This window comes from Xiphophorus couchianus, chromosome 23 (genome assembly GCF_001444195.1).
Source record: "Xiphophorus couchianus chromosome 23, X_couchianus-1.0, whole genome shotgun sequence".
NCBI lineage: Eukaryota > Metazoa > Chordata > Actinopteri > Cyprinodontiformes > Poeciliidae > Xiphophorus > Xiphophorus couchianus.
In genome coordinates, this window is record NC_040250.1 from 2,014,892 (window position 1) to 2,039,028 (window position 24,137).

Genomic DNA, 24,137 nt, shown 5'->3' on the forward strand with positions numbered 1-24,137 from the left:
TATTTAAATCTATACAAGCGATTGCTCAATGGGGAGGAACCAATTATTCCTACAGAATGGATTTCTAGTAGATTATGAGAATGATTAAGAATAATTATAAAATACACAAATGTAATTCAAAAGCAGCATGAAATCTTCTGCAATAATTGCATCTTTAAAAAAAATCACAACAAATGTCGTCTGAAAGTAAATGAGAGTTTTTAAATAATTTATTAAATGGATTGGTGAAGAGTCCAGGCTGTACCTGCCTCTAGTCCAGTGACTTCTGCAGATAGGAGGATAATTAGCTTAGATTAACTCTGCCTTCAAGAGTTGCTTTGTTGCGACAAACATTTTTCACATCATGAGGGAAATACCAAAAAAAATTCAACCCGTCTTTTAGGGCAATTAAAACTATTAGCATAAATAAGTACGACTGATTTTGAAACAACTGAATATTAAGTGTATTTAATTTAACTATTCAGATTTCAATATGCTAACAAATTTCTTCTGGTAGAAAGCAATCACACTTTCTGAGGCAGAAGTTTAAATTTCCAGACAGAGAGAGAGAGAGAGAGAGAGCTGTTTTCCTATTCCGGCAGCATCCAAAACATCAAAATTACCAAATAATTTGGAAACTCCTAGTAATACTAAAACCTATGAAGCGTGGAAAAAAGCATCCTGCAAGTGTTGCTTTCCCTTATAAACCAACTGCATGCTGTGTGTGTGTGTGTGTGTGTGTGTCAGTAACCACATCTCACTGTGGAGGGATGGCTTGAAATGGGGTTACAGAGCTTGGAGCACAAGGTGGCACTGTGACACACTCTGCAGAAGTGTTAACAGCTTTCTGGCACTTCTTTGTTTAAGTCACCTGATTGATGTCCATGCTGCTGTCACAGGTCAGGGGACGAGCCGATGTCAGGTCGTTGGAGCCGAGGAAAGTGGAGATGATGCCGTTCTGGTCCACCTTTCTGATCGTGGTGCCGTCGACGAAATAAATCAGCCCGTTCTTGTTCACGGCGATGCCTGTTGAAAGCAGGTGGGAGGTGGGAGCGGCGGTGGTGGTGGTAGAGGGGGGATGAGAGAAAAGGAGAGAAAACAGAGGGGAAAAGAGCTTGTGATAACAGGCAAACATGGTAGAGATGCCACATTTCTGCTTGCATGACTCAGTGGACAGAACACGATGGATACATGTGTCAAGCTCGCCTTCCCATTATTCAGGTCACTGCAAAAAGCACAGCCATCAATAATTTACAGGCTGCTTTTCTGCTATTAAATAATTTCTCAGGCAGAAGTGGGAAAGGCTGTATTCCTACAGTATATATATACTGTATATACATATATATATATTTATATATGTATATATGTATGCACTTGCCTCGCCTCGTCACCCCCTCTGTCTAAAGACGACCTCAGAAGGCGGGGGGTGCAAACGGCTGCTGCTTTGTGGAGATTCTTTGACTTCCGCAATCATCACGATCCGCTCATCATTTGACAAACAAATAAGTGAGGGGAATACAACCGACAGCTGCTGACAATTTTTCTTGAAAGGGGTTAAAGATGCACAGTTGCCTTGGTGACAAGTGAGGGCTAAATTGTCTCAGTGATTGACTGTTAGCTCAAATCTTTACGCCAAAGCAAAGCCAAGCCAGTGTGGGTTTGCAATAACCAGATGTCCCAAACTGGGAAAATACATTAGCGGGGTGTAGTGGCTTCTGCATCACTCTCCGTGTCACTGTGCTGCTTAATAGAGATCACTGCCTTTGGGAATTCAGCCATACTTCATAACCAGGACGGCTGTTTTCTATCCGTACCGATTTTAACTGGCTGTGGTTCGGGACTTCATTTCAAATAGCCGCTGATCCCAGGAAGTACAGTGGATGACTACGCTATAGTTTTCCAAAGATTTTAACTGTTCTGAATGTGCTATAACTTTACTCTTACCTCCAGAGAATTTCTTCTTCAATGAAGTCTTTAAAAGCTTCTATGGAAGGTTAGTGGTTTGGTTTGACCTGTGGGCTAGGGCTGCACAAGATTGCTTTCTGCTAAAACATTGACGAGCTGTGGGAGCTGGCGGTGAATCCTTGGGAGCTGGCTATCTGACAGCCTGAGATTCTCAGACAGATGAAATGTGTCACATTTGAGCAGAGTTCAGCAAATGTCTGAGGAGAGAAAAAGGAAGAAAAAATGGAGCCATCTGCTGTTTCTTCTCTTGTCTCGGCTTCCACCCACTCCATCATTAGAGTCGTTCCCTCAGATTGCCTTCACTCAAGCCTTTATCACCTAGCCGAAGCTTAGCTGTTGCAGTTGGCACTCAAAAGAAGACAGCAACGAGCGAACAAAACAATTCATCCTCGCCTTTTATTCCAAACGAATTTATGGAAAAGGCGTCGATTTTGCCACAAATGACCCTCTGCTATCTGAATGTGGACAACAGGTTGTGCAAAGCACTTATCGGTTTGTGGGCAGCAGTTATTTCACAAGGAGCATTAAAAGCCAGGAAACTTGACTTTTACAGTGCTTTGCAGAAGAATCCAAAGCCCTTTCAAAGATGTTTTTCTGTTTTATCCAGCTACAAACACAAACTTCAATGTATGTTATTAGGATTTGATATACCAACACAAAGTAGTGCAGAAAGTGAAGTGGAAGAAAAATACTGCAGTTTTCAAACTTTTTGTATTTTACAAATAAAAGTCAGAAAAATGTGGCATCAATTTTCAAGTCTTGCCACATATACCTAATTGTATTTGTGTCTGGACTTTGACTAGACTCTATGGCTGTCCAACCCAGTAATTTGTAAGTAATTTCCCCCTCATGAACTGGTGTTGGCAGGTTTGCAATTGGCCTAAATTGTGCTGATGTCAAAAGCCTACACTGCAAAAACATAAAATCTTACTAAATATTTCTAATCAAATATCTTAGTGCACTTGAAATAAGACAACATAGCTTACAAGAACCTTTTCAGTAAAATATAGCAGCTTGTTTTAAGTTCATACCTCCTTAATACTAATGAGAAAGTTCTAGTTCAAATGGCAAATTATATTAGTGGTATCATGGAAAAAATGTACTTGAAAAAATATTGTGCTTTCTCTACTTTGTTTGGATGTAATGAGACAAAATGGGAAAATGTTCCGGTTGTGTGAATACTTTTTCATGGACATGTAAAAGAGTAAGAGAAAGATTTTAAATTAATAACATCAACACTTGGAATAATAATCCACAGGGATATCCTCACATGTAAACTAAAGTATCATTTGCATTTCTGGAGGTAACAGCTTTTTAACAGGGAACAGAAAATTGCTTTAATTGCTGAAGTATCAATGTTTTCTTAGGAGCCTTGCCTGTTTGCTTTGAATTTTACATGAGAACCACAACCAAAATTAATTAATTACAAACGAGTAAGCCGTCATTTGGCACGGTGCCCAAAGCACACATAAATTCACATCTAGCAGGTGCCACTTCAGAATGAGAAATCCATCACCGCGATCCACCCCTCCATTGAGCAGAACATCTTCATCAATTTTAAATGATACCTTTGGGTCCGGTGAGGGAGGCCTCTGGAGCTTTCCCGCCGTCGCCGCAGTGGTTCTCATCGAAGGGCAGACAGTGCTCTCCGGTTCCTGCCACCACCTCGGCGTTGGACTGCAGCTCCTTGGTTCCACCCAGGATCCTGGGTCGGTAGATGCGCCGGGAGTTTGTGTCCGACACGTACAGCTGGCCGCTTACCGGGTCAGTTGCCAGGTAATACCGGTGGGCTGGGTTGTTGCTGCGTTCAAGGAGATAACTCAGGGTGAATTAAAGCTGCAGACAGCATTTATCTTTAAAAGCTCCTTCTTTACACTAGAGATGGAAACCTAATGCTTCAAATCCATCTGTAAGAACCCATTCATTAATCTCTATAATAGATTAGAAACTACATTCAACCAGACTTCTTTAGTAGAAGCTGACCAGCAGGTTATTCCTGCTTAAGGCAACCTTTCACTCTGACGTTCTGAACCATGACAGAGCTCTCCTGGGGATTAAATATAATACATACATGACTTTATTTTCATTAATAGTGTACCACTATATGATTTTCCTTTAGGATTTATTAAAGTAGTTTTCAACTTGATTCTGTTTTAATTAAATTCTATTCATACACAAAGTGAGCGCTGATAAAATTAAGCCTGTACCATCTGGGACTCACTCTCAGGATTCTCTAGTTAGAAAACTGCCCTCAGCAAATACTTACAAAAAAAACAACATAGGTTTACTACAAATGTTCCATTCATTCTGGAGATAAACACACAGAAATGAAGCAGCACAAACAAGCATAAACACAAACATGTACAGAGCAGGTCACATCCGCTGACAGCTAGCTGGAGAATCTGCTGATTTGTTCTTTTTTGGGTTGATTCTTTGCATGTTTGGACAATTATTTCCTGTGGTTTTGGATGCTGTGCAGCTGGAAGGATTTCTGCTCTTGCCTTTTTACTTTCAGACAGTTGCTACAATGTGTAACCGTGGCAACATGCTATTCTTTTGACTACATTTGATTAACATCTCAAAGCTCAAATAGAAACCTGAACTACGACCCCAAATCCAAGAGGAGTTTAAAAAAGATGGCAGGCAGGACCAAAGAGCAGTCTGTCGGCACAGACTCATAATGTCATAATGTGACACAGAGGCTCAGATCTGTTAGCCACCAGCCGCTAAACTGAAAGTGGATCCACATTTATTTTAGCCAAAATCAAGAGTTTGCTACCTGCCACTATGTTCTAAAAGGTTTAGTTTTTTGGCCATAAGCCCTCCAGGTGAGCTCCACACAAAACAAAGGATGTTTACATCCTGCCTACATTTAGGTATGTTGGAGGGTCTGTTATGCTGTGGGCCACGGACTGGGTTTGCAAATTAACCTGTGGCTATCCAAGCTACACGAAAAATAGCAATTACTTTGTTTCTATCATGTAACATGGTTTACTGTGCTACCCTTCATTAAATAAACTTAAATTGAATTGAGCCTGTTGTAGTTCATGGCCTCATTGACCAGTGATACGCCAGGACAGAAGAAATAAATAGTCATATGTTTGAAAATGAGTCGTTGATTGGTTGTCCAGCAGAATAATGGACAACCAATCATGAGGCCAACTCAACAGATGGATAACCAGACACAAAACCAAGCTTCTTAACTGACCATCCTACACCCCAGTCCTAAATCCATTAGAAAAACCTGAGGATGAGCTCAGAGTTGGAGGATAAGAGAAAATCCAAGACTCTAAACCATCTTGAGCGATTGTGCAAAGAGGATTGATTAAAGCACCCTAACTCTGTGACTCCAACTTTGCTAAATGTCATAAGAGAAGATGAGGTGTTTTCCTGTTGGTTGGAAAGATCCCAGCAAATGTATACAATGTTATTATTATTTTTTTTGGTTTGTGATGATGCTCCTGCAAAAAGAGATGAAGTTGAATTTACTGTTGCTCATGTTTAAACATCTTTTTTATAAGCTCTACTTCATCAAGATCCACAGAGGTTCATAAACCTTACAGGCAAATAAATCCTGGAAAGGGCCTGGGTGCCACTATGAGCAGCAGATTAATCGCCTGAATTAAAACATCTTGCAGACAAAGAAACTAACATGTTCAAGCAGGTGAAAGTGCTTTATAAAAATCACAATTCCACTCCTCAGTTTATTAAATAATTTGAGCACAAAATAACTTTCACTGTTAAGAGTTGACAGGGGGAATATCTATAGCAATAAAACAACCAACTCTGGTAAATATTACACTCTGTGTCAATCTCAGCAGTAACGCCATCTTTAATCACAAGCCATCTGAAGGCCAAATTATAGATCTGCTCCTTCTGGCAGGTGTTTATGTGAGCTAGGTGAGCAAATCCAGCAAATCCATCTGCAGTCCAGTGAAGCCAAAGGACCTGGTGCTAGGGAAAAATGCAGCTTTGTGACTCTGTGTGGCCTCCTATTTTATGCTGAAATACATAAGCCACCTATAATTCTATTACAGCTGATAATATAAAAAGGCCATTTCATTTACCACAAAACCTTGACTCTGAGGTTTTCTCCTTGGCTGCAGACAACGACTATAAAGAAATCTGCAACAATAAAAATAACTGAAGTTCTACATAACAACAAATATAAAAGAAGAGTAATAAAGCAAACAATAGCATGATTGAATAAATCATTGTATGTTAAAACTAACCTACAGAAAATGATTACAGCCAGTCACTCTGGGTAGTTGTCATTAAGCATGTTATTTTGTGAATCCTGCGCTCTAACTCACTAATTAACAGTAACTTGTTTGTAGTTACACAGATGCTGCTTAAAATCCAGAGCTTATTATCAACTTTAAATTAGAAGCAACATTGTCATGTGAAGCAATAATGAACTTAATTTGTGAATTTTTAATGCTGCGATGAAGCTCTATAAATAATTCCAACAGCCGGGAAAAAAAACAAAAACAAAAAGCGGTTGAACCTTTGAGGATGAAAAGAAAAACTGGAAAACAGAAGGTTGCAACATGGAAGTGGGACTAAATTTAACCGGATACCACCACCACCACGGGGTTCCAGTTTGCAAAGCAGAAATGACAACTTATGTGCCAGATCATTTCATCTGTTATGAGACTCCTGTGGGGAGAAGCCTCTGGAAATTATAGAAATGACTGGCTTATGTTGACAAAGCGCAACAATTAATGGCATCTCTTTCTGCTTAATTTGCCTTATTTACAGTTAAATAACCTTCTGCAGTGTAAATATAGACACATGATGGAGCACATGATTGATATTTTTTATCTGCATAATAATCAAGAATGCAGACTAATTGTGTGTGACATTGGACTTCAACAAACTACATGTATTCAAAAACAACTGACCTCAGGCTAAACTAGCAGGTACTCAAGGAAAATTAAAGAGCTCAAAGCAGAGGCCATAAAAATGAAATCAGGTTGCTTCACTGTGCAGTTGTAAATGTTGCTTCTCCGGTTGTACTGAAGCCTAATGGTACCTCAGTCGATGCCGGTTCGGCCCTGGATCTGGATAATGTGGTGGCGAAATAAATGTGGCAATGAAACATCTTTGTAAAATGATAAAGATGTGGTCATAAAACTTGACGGCCATCATAAGTCCAAGTAAATGTTCAAAATAGGTGAGCACTATTTGAGATCTTATAAAAAATTCAGTAAGTCAAACATTAGTAACCCCTTATTTTATAGTCAACCTGCAGGGGGTTGGACATAATAAATGAGACACCTCGCTCCTGTGTTTTACGGTTCAATGAAACATTTATGCAACAAATATTACCTTTATGCACTTTTCTGATGGTAAAACACATGGAAGTTTAAAGAGAAATTTTACGTCTTGAAATTACTAACAGGTTTTGTTGTTCATTTTGAAGATCAATTTTTTTCTTCCCAAAGTTTCCTGCATTTTTTTCAGCACATCTCAACAGTGTGACCAAACCTGTCACAGGTGCTAACACAGGTGTCAGTCACCTCCTGGTCAGGCAATCACAGAGTCCTGGAAGCTGGCATTGGCCTGCAGGGATTCAGAAACCTCTGACTGATCTGGAATTCAGCAGCTCTCAAAGCATCAAGCTGCTGCATGTCACTCTGTCTCCAAGCTCCACAAACTATTGGTTTATTTGTGCTGCACATCAACAGCAGTGCACAGAAATCTCTCAGTATATCTTTAGACTCTAACCAAAGAGACAAACTTTCTTCTAATATTTTAAAATGATCTTGTGCTTCAAATTATCTTTAATCTTCAGTTTCCACCAATTAGAATTTCAGATTAGGCTCCAGAACATCTTGGCAGACTTTTAGATTTGCCACGAAAAAAAGCAAAGAATAAAGAAATTAGAGCCAGTTTAAAAGCCTTTAGGCAGCACATTTCAGTATTCCTTTCATCCAGTGTTGGGTTTTACACCTTTTTAAACCTATCTTGGTGTCTAATTAACACATGGCTGTGTTGAATTCATTAGGCCCGACAACCTTTTCATTCAGCTCAGTGTTTGAAATGATCAGGAAATCTGAGTTCACTACATGAATCAGGCAAATTAGATTTGAAATCCACACAAAGGTCCCCCATCCATTTCCCATAATCTGGTCATCTCACCAGAGGCGTTGCCGTGACAGCCAGCTTAATAAAGTTACAGCAGTTTTACTGTCTGGAGCACCTCTTGCTCTTGTCATGTTAATCATTGGGAGAAGCTAATTGCTACCAAGAAGCATCTTCACTTGATGCAGTGATGTTGCCATGTTCATGAATACAGAGCAGTGGTGCAAGGCCCTCCGGATGAGAACATCTGCCAAACACCATCACTAGAAATGTAATTACAAGCTTTGCAATGATACTGAACTTTATTTCAGAGCTCTGATGTCGGACATGTAGGCGTCTCTTTGCATTTCTGCATAATTTTTCAAATCGGTTAAGGCTGCTTATGCATGTTTCCCTCTTTTACATAAAGCAGATGTACTAATTCTGAAAATCTGTGTGCTTTCCCTCGTGTTTAGATGTAATCAAACCATCACTGATTTGCTATAATTACAAAAGTCAATTGCCGGTGCTTAAATGAGTGTAAAAGGCAAATAAAATATATTTGTGTGGCGCATTTTCGACAGACAAAGCTATCTAAGAGGTTTTGCAATTAAAGTCAAAGACAAAAATGTAAAGGAAATTGCATTTAAAAACATAAATCATCTATTCAAAAATGTTAAAATGTATTTTAAAAATAAATAGGTTTTATTTTTTAAAATAAAAAAACCTCATCAGTTCATTTTGAAAATGAAATGATGAGGTAATTGTTGACTTTTATATTGAAGCTGCAGAAGACAGAAATGTTTTTAGTCCTGATTCAAAGGAGATGACACGTCTAAGATTTTTAGAGATTCTGTTACTGCTAATTAATTCATAGTGTAAGGCCCAACACTATTAAGTGCCTTACTAGATCAATTATATGTTTAAATGTATTCTTTACAGAGAAGTAGTCTGGGAAATAATATAAATTTGCAAGGATTCAAACTGAAAATAAAAGTATGAAGAACTTTCTCTGCATCCTATTTAGACAGGAATTTTTGTATTCCAGCATTTTCATTTTGTTTCAGTCTATCACAGAGCCTATGTTTGTTTGCATTTTCCATGGTATTTTGTCTAACTGATCGCTGATCTCCAGCATTGCCTTTTAGAGCCCAAAACAATACATGATAATACAAAAGCTCCATAAATTTAATATAACGGGGACATTTAGATATTGAAATAAAGTGGGGTAAGAATGGAGCCTTGAGGAACCCCACATGTAATCTGTTGCTCAGATTCATAACTAGAAAATGTCACAAAGTGTCAGTGTATAAAATAAAATCTAAATCAATGTAGCACAGTTCCAGTCGATGCTTCTCACTGTGATCCAGCAACAAAAGGCCGAGTAATTCAAGTATTTTCAGAGACGGTGACATGCAGAAAGGACAGAATAAAACATGCACTATAATAATTCACCTACCTGTGTCTAAAGTCTTTATTTCTATGACAGGATGCAGTGGAAGCAACAGAAAAAGAGGAAAGAGAATAAAGACAATGAAACATTTTAGTTGGAAATTTTCTGTTAGTATTTATATGGCTATCTTTTGCCATTTCTTTGATTTATGGATGTCTGACTCTCCAGTAGATTTTTCATTATTTAAGTTTAAACTTTACAAGATTTGTGAGATCTCAGCAAGACGTATGTAAAATGGGCAATCAAGAGCTTGGTGAAGAAAGTAAGAAAGTCAAAGTCGTCCCCTTGAAGAATCAACACAGCCAGCAGAGAAGGTCACATGCAATGACAGTCTGTTTGGCAGACGGCGCAGAGGTGGAGTTATTACCCACAGAGAGGGAAACATGTCCTCCTGTGTTCATGAAGCACCATCCGGTATTACCACTGCTATTCTCAATTTGACCGCTCATATTGAAATATTGATTCAGCCATTTGCTACATTGACCACTGAAGCCAGAATATAAACACAGGCTTAAAGCGAACACTGACTGAAGGAGGTTCAGGATGTTTCCATTTGTACAAGGTGGCATGACTGAAACTAAGTGCATGTTTGCTCTAAAACGATCAATTTCTGACACAACATTCTCTGTAAAACTGTTGGACTTTTTCTACAGTGTGACACAAAGAGATTTGGCTGTTTTTTAAAATTTAATTTAACAAAGCTAACATGAGTTCTTAGCCTCTTGATCTTGTAAAAGAGCTGCTTGGAGATGTAAACCATTATTCGTCTGGTAAAGTGTTGCTGAGCATGCATGTTGGTTTATAGCGGCGCCCTGATTTTCATCCAACCACTACATCATTTCCAACATCCGTTATGTAGAGGCGGATGCCTGTGCAGGTGCATTAGCAGGTTTCCAGGGTGGATTAGCATGTTCGCCTTCCAATTCAGATTTGCTCTAAACATTCACCCTTTTAATCCTGATATTAACTCTCATAATCAGTGAACAGACAGCCAACAGTGCAGTGACCTCCATCATTTTAAGGCGATTTTCATGTTATTTTTGTCATGTATGCGTCTCGCAGAGGGTGAAGGCCCAATGTACATTTAATCAACATCTGCCACTTTAAAATAAGCCAACTGGCCGAATCAGAGTCATTGCAGAGAGAAGCCAACTTGGCATGAGGACGTAAATCATCCCAATTACACGCTGAAGACAGGATGTCTTTCCTAATTATGGAGATGGATGGGGAAAAGATTTCAAATTTCTATGAGAACTGGAAAGATGTGTGTGAGTTAAAGTCTGCCCACCGTGCCATTTTAGTTTTCCCTCACTATGCTGAGCTCTACTCAGCAATGACAAGAGAGATACTTGATTACATCATAATTTAAGGGTCAGTGAAAGTGCATTGTGTAATTTCCCCCCCTTTTCATTGTCTATCATGTTCACAAAACATTCATAAATATACAACAACAATAAACATGTTTGAGGCAGATTGGTTGGTTTTGTTTATTTCATTACATTTCTTCTATGTCTGATATAAAAGTTAGTTTAGTGAATTTAATTTATTGATTATTATTTAGCTAAATAGTTTAGCTAAATGTCATGTTTAGCTAATGTTTCATTTTATAACTGGATAAATATTTAGACATTTAACTAAATATTTAATAAATGTGAAGCTTTACAACTGATAATTATCAGCTAAGTTTTTAACTTTCTGTTTTGTTACACCTCAATATTCATACATTTGATTAAATGTTTAGCTGTAGATAGTTTGTTTATAAGTATGCATGTATAACCTTTGAGACTATAACTTTACAAATGCTGTATCATTTTTCTCCTACCTGAGCTCCATGATGCTTGTCACGTTCCCAGATGGGTAGATGCGGCGGATGAAGTTGAAATCACCGACGTAAAGGCTTCCATCGATGCCCCAGGCCAGAGCAACTGGCGCCAGCAGCTTGTTGCCCTGAGCTTGCCCGTTACAGCTGGGACATGAGATGCTCCTGCGCCGTCCGTTCCCCATCACCGTGGAAATCACTGGGGGCTGAAGAGAGATGAACTGGTTCTCGCCGCTGCCCTTATAAAGGATTCCTGGGAAACAGCACAGCAGTTATTCACAGGTGTGAAAGCATGGCTGCCGTTTGTTATTGGCACGACATAACTGGACTCATTATTCAGTTATCAAACCAGAGGATATGATGATGAGAAAAGACGGACTAAATGGACTGAATGGCAGGACTTTTGTTTATAACAAGAAAAGGCAAAACAAATGGTATGGTTTAAGGTTTCAGTTCTAGTAATGAAACTGTATTCTTGTGTCATGATCTCTTTCAGACATTACCCAGAATTCATGACTACATCTCTTCATCACTGCAAACACTGCACCAATCTGCCTATTAATCTCAACCATTCATGAACAAGAAACAGAGTTTCTTAAACTATTGAATATAACAATACACAATTCTCTACAAATTTACCAATAAAATATTAAATACACCTTCAGCTTGTATTACCATTTTACCCCTAAATAGTATCAGGGAAATTAATGCAGTGTTTGTGTCCTTGGTGTTCCTCAGAGACAAATTATTCAAATGGAAAGAAACAAAATACAGCAGTTCTGTCTGAGAACTGCTGTATTTTTTGTATCTGAGAATACTTTTTAAACCTTAAGGTTTGGTGTCACCTTTTTATTGGGATGTTATCGTAGTTACTAGCTGGATGTCTGTAAAAAATCTAGGAAAATATGACATTTGCATCATTCAGTCTTCAAATGGGGGGTTTTAATTCTCCCTCAGTATTTAGCTTGACTCCCTCTTGAGAACAGTTTTTTTTCTATTGCAGGTGAGACACTGGCTACTCACGACTAATCCACATGACCTCTTGCTCAGACAATAATGTGATTTAAATAGCTCAGGGACCGGAGGCTGCACAGGCAGCATGCTGACCATCAGCATGGCAGAGCCGCGGCCCCGCCCCAGCGGATTCCTGAAAACCCTCCATGAAGCTGAATCATATTTTATATGAAATGATGTTCTTCTAACTTGACAGGGAAAGCGCTTCCCCCAAGTCACAGAGAGGCAGTAAACATAAACACGGAGATGTGGACACCGTCTTAATGACGGCCCATACGTTACGCTGAGGACTCACTAAACGTGGTGAGTCATAACAGATTAATATTTTAACAAGGGGCTGATATAACAGGCTTTCTTCAGAGCGGGGTGGGGTGGGAGTATGGTGGGACATTCTTCAAAGTGGGAAAAAACACATCAAAGGGAAGAAGTGCATGCTTGGAGCACTTAATTATTCACATCCAGCAACTTGTGTGATTTCACTCTGCCTCTGTCCTAATTAGTGGATCTATGACGCCACCAACGGCCACATAATGCTGTACTCCCACGGAGCCACACCGTGAGCCACTGCAACCCTCAATATATGTGAAATTAAGTGTGCAGCTTGTCCCTCCTCTGATTAGTTCCTCTCATTGATTTAGCTGATTGAAGGGCAAATTCAAATGAAGACGCAGACCAGCGAGACTCCTGACGATCTGACCAATTCGTCTTCTGTACCCGACAGCATTATACATGAGCCTCTAACCAAGACAAATAGGTCCAGGACGAGGCTCTCCGCGCAGCGCCTGGAAACGTGTGACCTTGGGACTTTAATTGAACTGTGATCCATTTGTCGGCACATTGAAAAGAACACACACAGCGCGATGAAAACACTCGGTGAGCTGAAAGGTTGAGGCTGAGCCCAGGAAAAAATGAACACATCAGAAGTGACAAATAAGCTGTATAATTTGATCTGAATTTTAATGTCTGTTTGCGTAATGACTTCTTAACATTCACATGGAAGACAGCAATGTTGCTAATATGCAGGATGCAGCTGGGTGTGTAGGACATGGATGAGTGTCAACGTTGCAGCCGTCTCACAGTTTGGCAGACGTTCAGCTTAAAAGAATTAAAAAAAGAAGGATGCTGAAGTCGTCCTGGCAAGTCACTCCCGTTCTTTCCATTTACACTTCCATCACAGTTTACTGTACACACAAGTCTTCCCATAGGCTATTAGACAGTGTAATGGAATAGATTAAATACTGCTATCAATCACCAGCAACCCCCCACCATTACACCCACACTTACTATTGACACTGTACTCTTTTACTTTGATTTTTCTCTCAGACACAATGTCTTCTGCCAGCTTAGTGTGAGAGAGCAGATTAAGGTTCAGCTTCCCTCCCTCAAGGACACTTGGCCATGACACATTACGGCTGATGATTGTTGTGAGGATCAAGCTTGCGATGTCTCAGCTGGAGAGCTCCACTGATGGGAATTTGGCTTGTGACTATCCAAAGCTCCAGGCTGTAGGAGGTGGTGTTAGTGGGGGGGGGGGGGGGGGGGGGGGGCTCCTACAGTGTCTCCACTAAAAAGGGGTTTTGGATTCCACAAACATGCATCCAGAACTATTTTGCACTTCTAAGTCTGGATGAGAACTCAGAGAACTGTGATATGATTTCCCAAAAGCGAGATTCGGTAAAACAATTTATTCACAAAGTCCTGCACAGGCTGCAGCAAAGTCCCCCAACAGATTCTGCGGGAGAGAAGTCAAAGAACAAGCATGGCAGCTGAATGGATCAGCCGCTCGGGACGTGTCTGCTCATCGATTAGAAATATGAACGGCTTCAAAATCTGGGGAGAAGTTACTTGCTCAGAGACGATGGATGGCTTCTCTCCTGTGGTGAATATACAGAACCAGAGAGTCTCACCGGTATGGAAACCTCAAAGATAACACAGACTTACAATACGATGCTCTTCAGAAAACCATTTCAGACACAGGAAAAACAAGATGTCACTAGTTACGATTAAAACAGAGAGCAACAGCTGTCCCCACGGCTGATCTAATTATTTAGTATATTACTTATTGCAGTAGATAATACCTGGGTTTCTAAACATCTACATGAAAAATAGAAAGAAAGACAAAAGAAGAAAATTAGTTTCAATACAAGGACTGAAGAAAAATTGAAAAGAAAAAAAGGACACAAAGAAAGAAAGACAAAACAGGAAAGAACAAAGAAAATAAAGAAGAGATACAACACAAAGAGGGTAAGGGAAAAGGACACAAGGAAAAAAGAAAACCAGGAAAGATGAAAGGAAATAAGGAAAGAAAGGGAACCAAAAAGGGAAAGATGCAAAGAAGCAGGCAGTAAGGAAGGTCAAATGATAGGGAATAAAATCCTAATCTGCTTTTCAACATTTTATCAGAGCTTAAAAATACTAAAATCAGATTCGCACTGAGGTGTCTCCTTTTTTTAATATTAAAACATTGGCAACCGCACTGGTGACACAGTTTTAGTTTCCACTCATCAGTCATTATAATTTGCAACTGGTAATATTTGCAAACAGTCAGATTTGTCTTTCACTTAAGGTAAAGAAAGGTCTGGCCGTCTTCTTTCAGCCAGCTGACCGGCAGTGGGGCTTCCTCTGGCATCTCGTTAAAAGAACTTTAAATTGCAGGAAGAGTTTAACGGATCATTTTGGCCATTATTTTTAGGTTGCTTGTTATCGGTAGTGGCCGTATGTCTAACTCAGGCGCAGCTAAACCTGCAGCTACTCAGAGACTCAAACAATGACAGAAAGACAGTCAAACAGTCCAAATATAACTGTCTATAAAACTGATGGTGAAAGAGACATTGAGGAGGCCTGAAGGCCATGAAAATAGAAAACCAGAAGAGGATTCATTACATGAATTATTGAGCAAGGGCCAAGATGTCATCTGCACAAACTCTGCCTGCTGCCTCCATATAGGAATCATAATTCCTGAGTGCGCTGCCCAACACGAATCCATTCCTACCTGGGAGACATTACACCAGGTAATAATTTGTTTGATAAAAGGCTAATTTGAATCATGTGGGGGGAAATAAAAAAATGTCTTTCATGTTGACATCACAGCTTCTGAGATGATTAATGGCGCCGGCGCAAGGCCGAGCCTCCATATGTGATAAAAAACTGGAGCGCCCTGAGCAATGTCACCTTGGTGACACGCGGCGAGCACAGAGAGTGGTAGCGGACGAAAGGGAGTGTGTCTTAATTGGACCCTGTCCTTCTTTGTTCCTCTTTGCTGTCTTTCTTCAACGTGCCACCCGGAGCCCCGCTGATCCTGTGTGAGGCTAACGGCAGGCAGCAGACCTCTGATTCCTTAAAATGCAGCATGTGTGTGAGCCATACAGTGCTTACTCTCACAAATACAGCCTTTCTGAACCCTGGCTGTGTCCAATAAGTATCGGCTATGTTACCCAAGATAGAGACAAGGTGCAGATTGAGGGGAAGGCATATCCACTTGTAACGAAGAAACGAGGGGCAGGAGGGCACGACTACAGTGCAGACACCAGCAATTTGCCTTATCTGGTTTGACAGGCTGTGGAGTCGAGTCGGGGGGAGAGGAGCTTCTGCTCAGGCCTTACGCCACAAACGATGAGAGGAAAAACTTCTCAGATGTTCCAAGTGGAGCAAATATGAAGCAGGAATCACAACAAAGCGAGATAGCAAATGTTTGGAGATAAACTGCAGTGCACCGGCAGGACCACCACTTGCTCACATGTCTGGTAAGGACATTAGTCAAGCCGAGGAGCATTAAAGAATCAATACCCGAGCAGCAACGAAGGCAAACAGTGATATTTGGATTCATCTTCTTGTCGACTGAAAATATCGAGCTGAATTTCCCTCCCAAACTCCGTAAATTCCTAAAAGCCTGATTCCTGACTGAATCCTTCACTGTGGAATGAAAGATTGCAAGAAAACAAATTTGGATGCATTAAAAACAAACAAAAAAGCCCACTAAAACCTTTCCACACACACACACACACACACTGAAGGGCAGATTATTTTTGGACTGTGAGGAAACCGGAGTAGAACATGCAAACTCGAACCGCAACGTTTTTGCTGCAAGGCAACAGTGGCACCAACTATGCCAACATGTTGCCCCTGAGCGCAAATTAAAACCTTTAATTATTCATATTCTGGGATATTTAATGTTAATTTACAAAATACATTTATTACGGACAGGAAATGAGATAAGAAAAGAGCAATGCATAAGATGTGTTATTTAAAAAAATGCATATGTATACTTATTTTTAACTAAAATATCAAAAAATATTAAAACTGTATTAGAAACGTCTTTATTTGCAAGATAGTAATAAAAACCGTCCTGCTGCTGAAAAGCATTTCACAGGTTCCCACTCATATTTTGAGAACATATCTTTCTGAGTGTGGAGACTTTCATTGCCATCATCCTAAAATTTAACTTGTTTCATCCAGTTTATACTGGTGAAAATTAATACCACTTTCACTCAAACATTTGTGGAAACAATAAAAGATTAATTTAAAACTAAATCTACCAGGAAGTTCAGCTGCAGTTTGGCACAATTTTTGTAGAAGAGCCTTCATGATCTATTTATTTATGCTTTCTGTTGTGTGTGGTTTTAATTTCCATTTTATATTTATTGTTTTGGTCATTTTGTTAATTTATTTTAGATATTTGAAATATCTGCAGCTCCAGTGCTAAGTGTTCTTTACAAAATTAAAGTTTATTGATCTTTGAGATGATGAACTGGTATTGTTAAGCCATTATCATATTACTTGCAAATGGTCTCAGACAATAATTTGATCATTTATCACATTAATATCTGGGACAATTTATCATCCAGTAAAGTCATGGAATACTTAATTAGACATACTTTTCTCAACATCTTACCGATCTAGATCTATTTTACAATGAATAATTTTCGGTTTTTCTGTAGAAAAAGTAGCATATACCCGGATTTATTATAAATGGATTTATTTTGCCTTTATTTACCCAGATGACTCAAAGAGAACCAATTCTAATTGATTTCAGATTTGTATCTGTAAAAACCACAAATAATCATTTAGCCCTTTTCCACCTGCTTCACAATTTATGTTGGTGAATCAATTAAAATCTCAATACATTGAGGGTACTTCTGCAGAGAACTGCACAAACTGTCACAAACAGCTGAGATTATTTCAGACTGCTGTCTAGCAGTGAAGATAGGATGGTGAACTTTTCATAAACTGTCTTGCCAAAGTTCTGGATAAAAAAACATCCAGTCCTACCAAGCGTGCTGTGTTGGCTGGAGCTGACAGGACTGCAGACTGAAACTATTCTGCACCGATATTAAGCCCCTGTCAAACAGAGGTAGTAATTTAGACAGAAAGCCACAAGACTGCTGAACTATTTTTGTTCATTTTAAATTTAGACAGACTTTGCAGTGATTTTTTTTCATAACGGGACAAGTGAAAAATGTGAGGATATGGAGCCTTGGGGAGACTGCAACATTTAGTGCACAGGAAACGCTCCGCGCCATCTGGTCTGTGCTTTATTTCTGTAATCACTGCTCCCATGTACAACAACAAGCCCTCAGCATGACGGTTCTTAAAGCAGGGCGACGTTTGGTTTTCTGACATCTTCCGACGCAGTACGGCTCAATCTAATAAAGGATGCAGCAAAGTATTTGCATATCACATGCTGCAGCTATCTGTTGATCATGAATGCAACTCACAACAACTCCAACTGAGACGCCGCCGCCGTGAAGGCTTTGGAGGTGGTGCGCTCTACTTTGAGACGGCTCGGATGAAACAAGGATGCACCGCCAGAACACGAGCTACAAGCATATTCTTGTTTTCTTTCACTCACTTCACAAACTTTGGGTTCTGAATGGCTTGACAGATCGGGTTTGGAGATGAACTTGGAATTCTGTTCTTTTGTTGCTTGACAAGATGCAGGACAAAGTAGAAGAAACGGTCTCTCTTCTCTACAATCCTATCTGATAAAAACACATTTTTCTTTATTCTCTGCAACATTATGCATGTAGTACAGATGTTTAGCATTAAAGGATGAACAGGAGTGTAGCTGTTAATACTCTTGAGAAGATTTAAAAATAAAACTACACTGAGGGAATATGCAACATAAACATGCCGCCTTACATCCAGAGCTCCTCTAGGTGTTGAAATATCAACTCACAAAAATTATTTTAGCATTTTCTACCTAAACTTTGTCGAATCTTGCCTAAATGAAATAAGTAAGAGGCAGATTTATAGTTGTGTGTCTGGAGGCTGCAGAGGATTTGTAAGGAGCCTCTCTAGAGCCAGTGAGCACATCCTCTTAAACCGACTCTACATCACAGCTGAGGGAAACTCCTCAGGGTCTTTAAGAACTAAGACTGCTTGTTTATTTTAAACTTCAGTCATCAGCAAACATTTTTTAAGTACTCAAAATATTTATCTGCAGCATCCATGGTGTGCAGTGCAGGTCATGGCCTGTAGGAACCTTTAGCAGCATCTAGGAGCCGAGCAGAAGGAAGAACACTTCGTACTTTAAACAGCTTTAACTGTGAGACACGTTCACTGTATCCCAACAGCTTCTGGAGGCTAAAAGTTTTAATGAAGAACGACATCCATCTTTGTTCTTTGAAGAAAATTCCTTCAAAGACGCAGCTCTGCAAAGAGCAGTAAATCAGAAAAGTATAATATTTCTACGCTGAATTACACTTAAAGTGTGTGACATCGAAAAGCGAGAACACAACCCTTCGTAGCCGAGAACCTCATGTTTCACTTTTCCATTCTACCTGGTTGAAGGTGTCGGTAAATACAGACACCTCATGCTCCAAAGAAGGAACTAATCTAAGGAGTTAATACAAACAGGTCAAATGTAAGCGTTTATTAACGGACTGTTACATTTAACTCAACTAAATACTGACTTAAATGAAGAAATATCTTAATGCTGCTTTAGGCCAACCTACTGTACATCCTAACTCTTTGTAAATGTACACATTTTTTCAATAGAACAGGTTAAAGTAATGACGTTTTATGAGTATGAAACTGAGCCATCTGTTATGTTACCTTTTCTTCTGAGCTTGAGTCAATTCCAGGTTTGGTACCAAGCTTGACAGCCAATGATGAATTTAAATATTTTTTATATAATTTAATCATAGCCTAGTGTAAAATGATACACTAAGGTGACATACATAGTTTTGAAAGACAAATATAGAGTTTAATTTCTAAAAGTGGTAGTGTCTTTAAAACAATAAAAAAGTCAGCGAAATATGTGTTGAAAAGTTCTGAACTTCTGTATTATTGGTACCAATTGGTCTCATTGAAAAACACAGGACTCCTTGTCAAAAGGTCAGGATTTTATGGTTGGAAAATTACACTTTTAGGATTCATTTTACACTGTATTTAGTCTCGGCTTAAAATGATCCATATTTTGACTTCAAAAGACATTTATATTTGAATTAAGTATCTGTCTAATTTAGCTTAACTTTAGTGGAACCATTTTGTTGAGACGCATTTTCAACCAGCTCCCAGTTTTAGTCTGTAAGGCAGACAATCCATCCAGTTTTAATAAAGATAACTTCAGTTACCCTGAACTACGTCTGTGGTTATGTTCCAGTGAGTCTGTGATTAACGTCGTCCTTCTTGGAAAAGTCACTGAATGAGTAGTAATCCTAAATCAGCTACTGCTCTCATTAACTCGGTGTACTCAATTTTTCTTTCCTGTAGAAACTACTCTTGGACTAGTGCTTCTGTCTTTTCTATGTACCTTCTCTATCCCGTCTAATCCCCAGCTGATGAAGGCAGATCGACGTTCATACTTGACCTGGTTCTGTTGGAGGTTTCCTCTGATAAAGACAAGTCATTCTTTTAACACATACTAGCTCAGTATGAGGGGTTGCTGCAAAGTCAGTGACTCAATAAATCTGAGCTCCTTTTCCCCATCATATGTGTATAAAGTCAAACCCAATGTTATTCTTACCCTTTCAGATTAAAATTTCAATTTACTTTCATTGAACCAAGAAGTTTGTTTCTGCTAGGAAAAGATGAAGCCATCTCACAAAAGATAAGACAACTTAAAAGAAAGATCTGCTTTATTTATGGCTAGGGGTTAGAGAGGAATGAATGAATAAAGAAATTTAAAATAACATTTTTTGAAAATAACAAGTAATTACAATGAATTATGAGTTGGCAAAAAAAGTCTGAGCGAAAACTATTTTTTTGCCCGAAGGGACGCTCCAGCTTTATGAAAAAACCTAACGTAGAGGAGAAGATGAGGACTTTTTATGATATATTTGTGGAAATTGTTCCTATTTTCACAGAAGCCATGAATTTCAGATACTGTTCATCTGCAGGAGTAGTTTATTTTTCAAGTCTGACACTTTTCTTTCTACTGGGATTATCTACTTTCTTTTTTTTTTTTTTAAGTACACACCATGCTTTCATGTTCATGGACAAGGATGGACAGAAAACGCATTAAAAAGGGTCAAAGACCAGGGAAAAGTTTCAGAAAGCATCATGAACTATAGATCCAAACCACTTCAAAACTTCTTGAAAACAGCTAAAGTGAAACACACACACACGCCCACCCCCGCCCACGCACCCACACAAACAAAACAGAACTAAGCAAAAGCCTCAATAAATGTAACTATAGGCATAATGCATTTATTGTTCAAGAATACTTTTAAAATTGATTCATTCCTGTCATTTTTTGTTTTTATTTCCTATTCATAAATCATTTTTAATAGAAAACCTACCATGGAGCAGAAAAATATAAGCCAACACTGCTGTTTAACAATCATAAGCACTAAAACAAAACCCTCATGAATCATAGGCAGCTCAGTCAATGAAAGAAAAACTAGAAATGCTCCAATATGACTATAGAGCCAGGCTGAATATTTTTCAGATGAAAAGGAAACCAAATTGCGGAGGACAACTGGAACAACAATTGTGCACCGTAGAGGTTTTAATGTCAAAACAGCGGTCTGGCAAACTGACAACAGACAGCAGCCTGAGGCCCAGAGGCAGACTCCTTAGAAGTGCCTCTGTAATACCGCCTTCCCTGCAGCCGCGTTCTCAAACCCTTAAACAGTGTGCTGACTGAATTTCTCAAGTGTGACCTCCATGATGCTGTCACCCAGCGGTGACGCTGCTGTTTTTGTACTTGATTATTTCATTTCGCCTGTTAGGCTCTCGCATGTCTCTGGCAGCGGCTCGATGGAGACCGGCTACTTTGTCACGTCCGTCATCGGTCACGCAGGACCCGACTAATCCATGCCAGGAATTAACTTTGTTTATTGAAATGATGTGAGAATCAAACCTGATGCCTGTTCGTCAGAAGCGTGAGCAGAAAAAGCCGTTGTCTTACTAAAACAGCTGAGTGGTGTTGAATCGTGGCGAACCCTGCACCCCGCTGACTTACACACTGATTTATTCAGTCATTACTGTGAGTGATCGGCCCTTCAAAACTCTCCTCTATTATCTCCAGATGGGATGACGAACCATATTTCATTCTGATTTGAGCCTTTACTGCAGTGATTCGGGGTAAAGACCACCTGCCTGTAACCCACAGAGGTACCCATTTCTGCACCACAGACACACACACACGCACACACACAATGCAGGTAATGAACGTTTCTTACCGTTTTGGATGTCCAGGATATGATGTTTGTCCAACATCCAACCTCCCATGTTAGAGGCATCCAGTTCATAGCCCTGTATCACCACCGTCCTCTTCTCCCACAGCACCACATCAAGGCAGGACTCATATTCATATCCCACTGACACTGAAAATAATGGCAGGAGACGCCGACGGTGAGCTGGGCTGCAACCTTTTTACTTGACACTTATAGCAGCAATGAGGCTTGTAGCTCGGCAGACACCGAGTGCATGTTGTGGTTGTTTTATGTGTCGCTTGGCTCTTTGGCTGTGCACTTCTCCCCAGCTGGGTTGATTTTAAAAGACCTGTGGGGTTTCCGTATCTCACCTGCTCCGTTTGAATTTTATGTGCTCTCCTCTTATTTATCTTGTGTAAATGCAAATGAAGCAGAACGCAAACCAGTGTGTGAAGGCGGGGGTGAGTCTCTTTAACAATAAAGGCTCAAGCGGAGCCCATTAAAGTAAACATCATAATCACTGCGATGTGGTTAAAAACACGAGCGGTGCATGAAGATGTCGGATTCTTATCAAACTTCTTGATTTTGTAAGAGGGTTTTCTGTTTTCAGGAAACTTTGAGAATCAGGGCTGAGCAGTGATATGGTATTAAGATACACCAGATTATTTTTAAAAGGCCGCTGTTTTACTTATTGAATAACATCTTTAAAAACTGCTAAAATAAATTTTTTTTGGAGAAGAGACAGACCAGAATTTATGTTCTGCCATCATCTATTGTTAGGTGAGACCATCAGTTCTCAAACGTCTATGCAGGTACTGGTACCTGGGTTATTTTTAGTGCTTCCTGATTATTTGCAATATAGCAGATGACAGAGAACAAGTAAACAAGTCATTGCGGCTCCTTCTTTCTTATTTTTCTCTCTAAGGTTGAAAGTTGAATTTGGGAATAAAACCAAATGAATTTTAAACATGTTCTATTTCAGTGGTTCCCAAAGTGTGGGGCGCGCCCCGTAGGGGGTGCAGTGGCATTGCAAGGGGGTCACAGGAAAAGGTATGGATGAAAAAACAAAAAAACAGTTACACAAAAGTGTTTCACTGTAAAGATGGTTTGTAGTTTGTTTTGTTGCAACCTGAAGTGTGAAATAAACTTCAGTGGAGTTTGAAAACAAAATATGTGAATAGGTTTATCGATGTGTTTGCCCAGTTGATTTTTTTTTTTCTCTTTTTTGGGGGATTTTATTGTAATCCACTGGGGGGGCCCAGAAGAAAATCTTTGGGAACCACTGTTCTATTTCAAGACTAGAATAATTTTAACTTTCTGTCAAATACTTTAGATATATGCAACAGAAAAATCACATTTGTAAAGTAATTCAGAATCAGATTTATCAGAAAGATCTGTGAATACTGAAGTGTGATGAGGCAGGAGTCCACTGTACAGTACTCCAGGTGTGAACATGTTTATTGAAAAATACTTCTTTAAAAGCTCACCATTGGTTTACCACAGCTGACGGAGTCTGGTATTCAACGCAGAGATATGGGATTTTGATGTCAGTCTGTCTTTCCCAAATGGAAACTTTTGGTAAATTTCAGCTTTTTTATGTTAAAAAGTTCATGCTTGTAAACGTCAAGTTCTTAGTCTGAGTGAAGAATGGGTTTTATTAGAAAAACTTGGTATTTATTGAAGTGGTAAAATAAAGAATGGCTTGAATTATGATGCTTGATGCAATTTGAGTTCATTTCATCTTAAACCTAAGCCACATCAAAAATCCCTTTAAAAACAAAACCTATAGTCAGATGTTATACAACATAACCATAACACAGCCAGCCCTGCAGATGGAGATGATTTCTTTAAAAAAAAAAAAAAAAGACTTAATGTTCCTGGAAAAGGGAGTTTGTCCAACCCCAATGAGAACGCTACTGTTTTCCATATTCACTTCTCTAAGTGTCTTGTCTCTTGTCTTGTCTTGTCTCTATGCTGTAACTGCGAAGTAATTTCCCTGCTGGGATGAATAAAGTACTTCTATTCTATTCTATTCTATTCTATTCTATTCTATTCTATTCTATTCTATAAAACAACCAATATGCATAACAAAAAACCCAGGATTAGAGTATTCACACATCAATATGATGATATTTGTATTCAACCATATTTAAAATAGTAATTTGGTAAAAAACAAAAAAAAACAGTTCCACATTATCTTTTTTCTACTTGCTCCATGCAGATTTTTTAAGGCCACTGCCTC

General features: G+C 39.2%; 1 protein-coding gene across 6 annotated transcripts in view; it reads right to left on the reverse strand.

Annotated features, from left to right (window-relative positions):
* LOC114139297 (teneurin-3) overlaps window positions 1–24,137 on the reverse strand; it is a 187,966-nt gene that overhangs the window by 21,205 nt on the left and 142,624 nt on the right. For 4 of the 6 annotated variants that reach the window (XM_028009152.1, XM_028009150.1, XM_028009149.1 and 1 more), the window contains 5 exons: window positions 21,923–22,066; window positions 11,286–11,535; window positions 9,470–9,490; window positions 3,513–3,745; window positions 851–1,005 (listed from right to left, as the gene is read on the reverse strand). In XM_028009152.1, coding sequence (XP_027864953.1) covers window positions 851–1,005; window positions 3,513–3,745; window positions 9,470–9,490; window positions 11,286–11,535; window positions 21,923–22,066 — 803 coding nt within the window. The remainder of the gene's footprint in view (window positions 1–850; window positions 1,006–3,512; window positions 3,746–9,469; window positions 9,491–11,285; window positions 11,536–21,922; window positions 22,067–24,137) is intronic. The other 2 variants (XM_028009148.1, XM_028009151.1) reach the window with 1 other exon arrangement.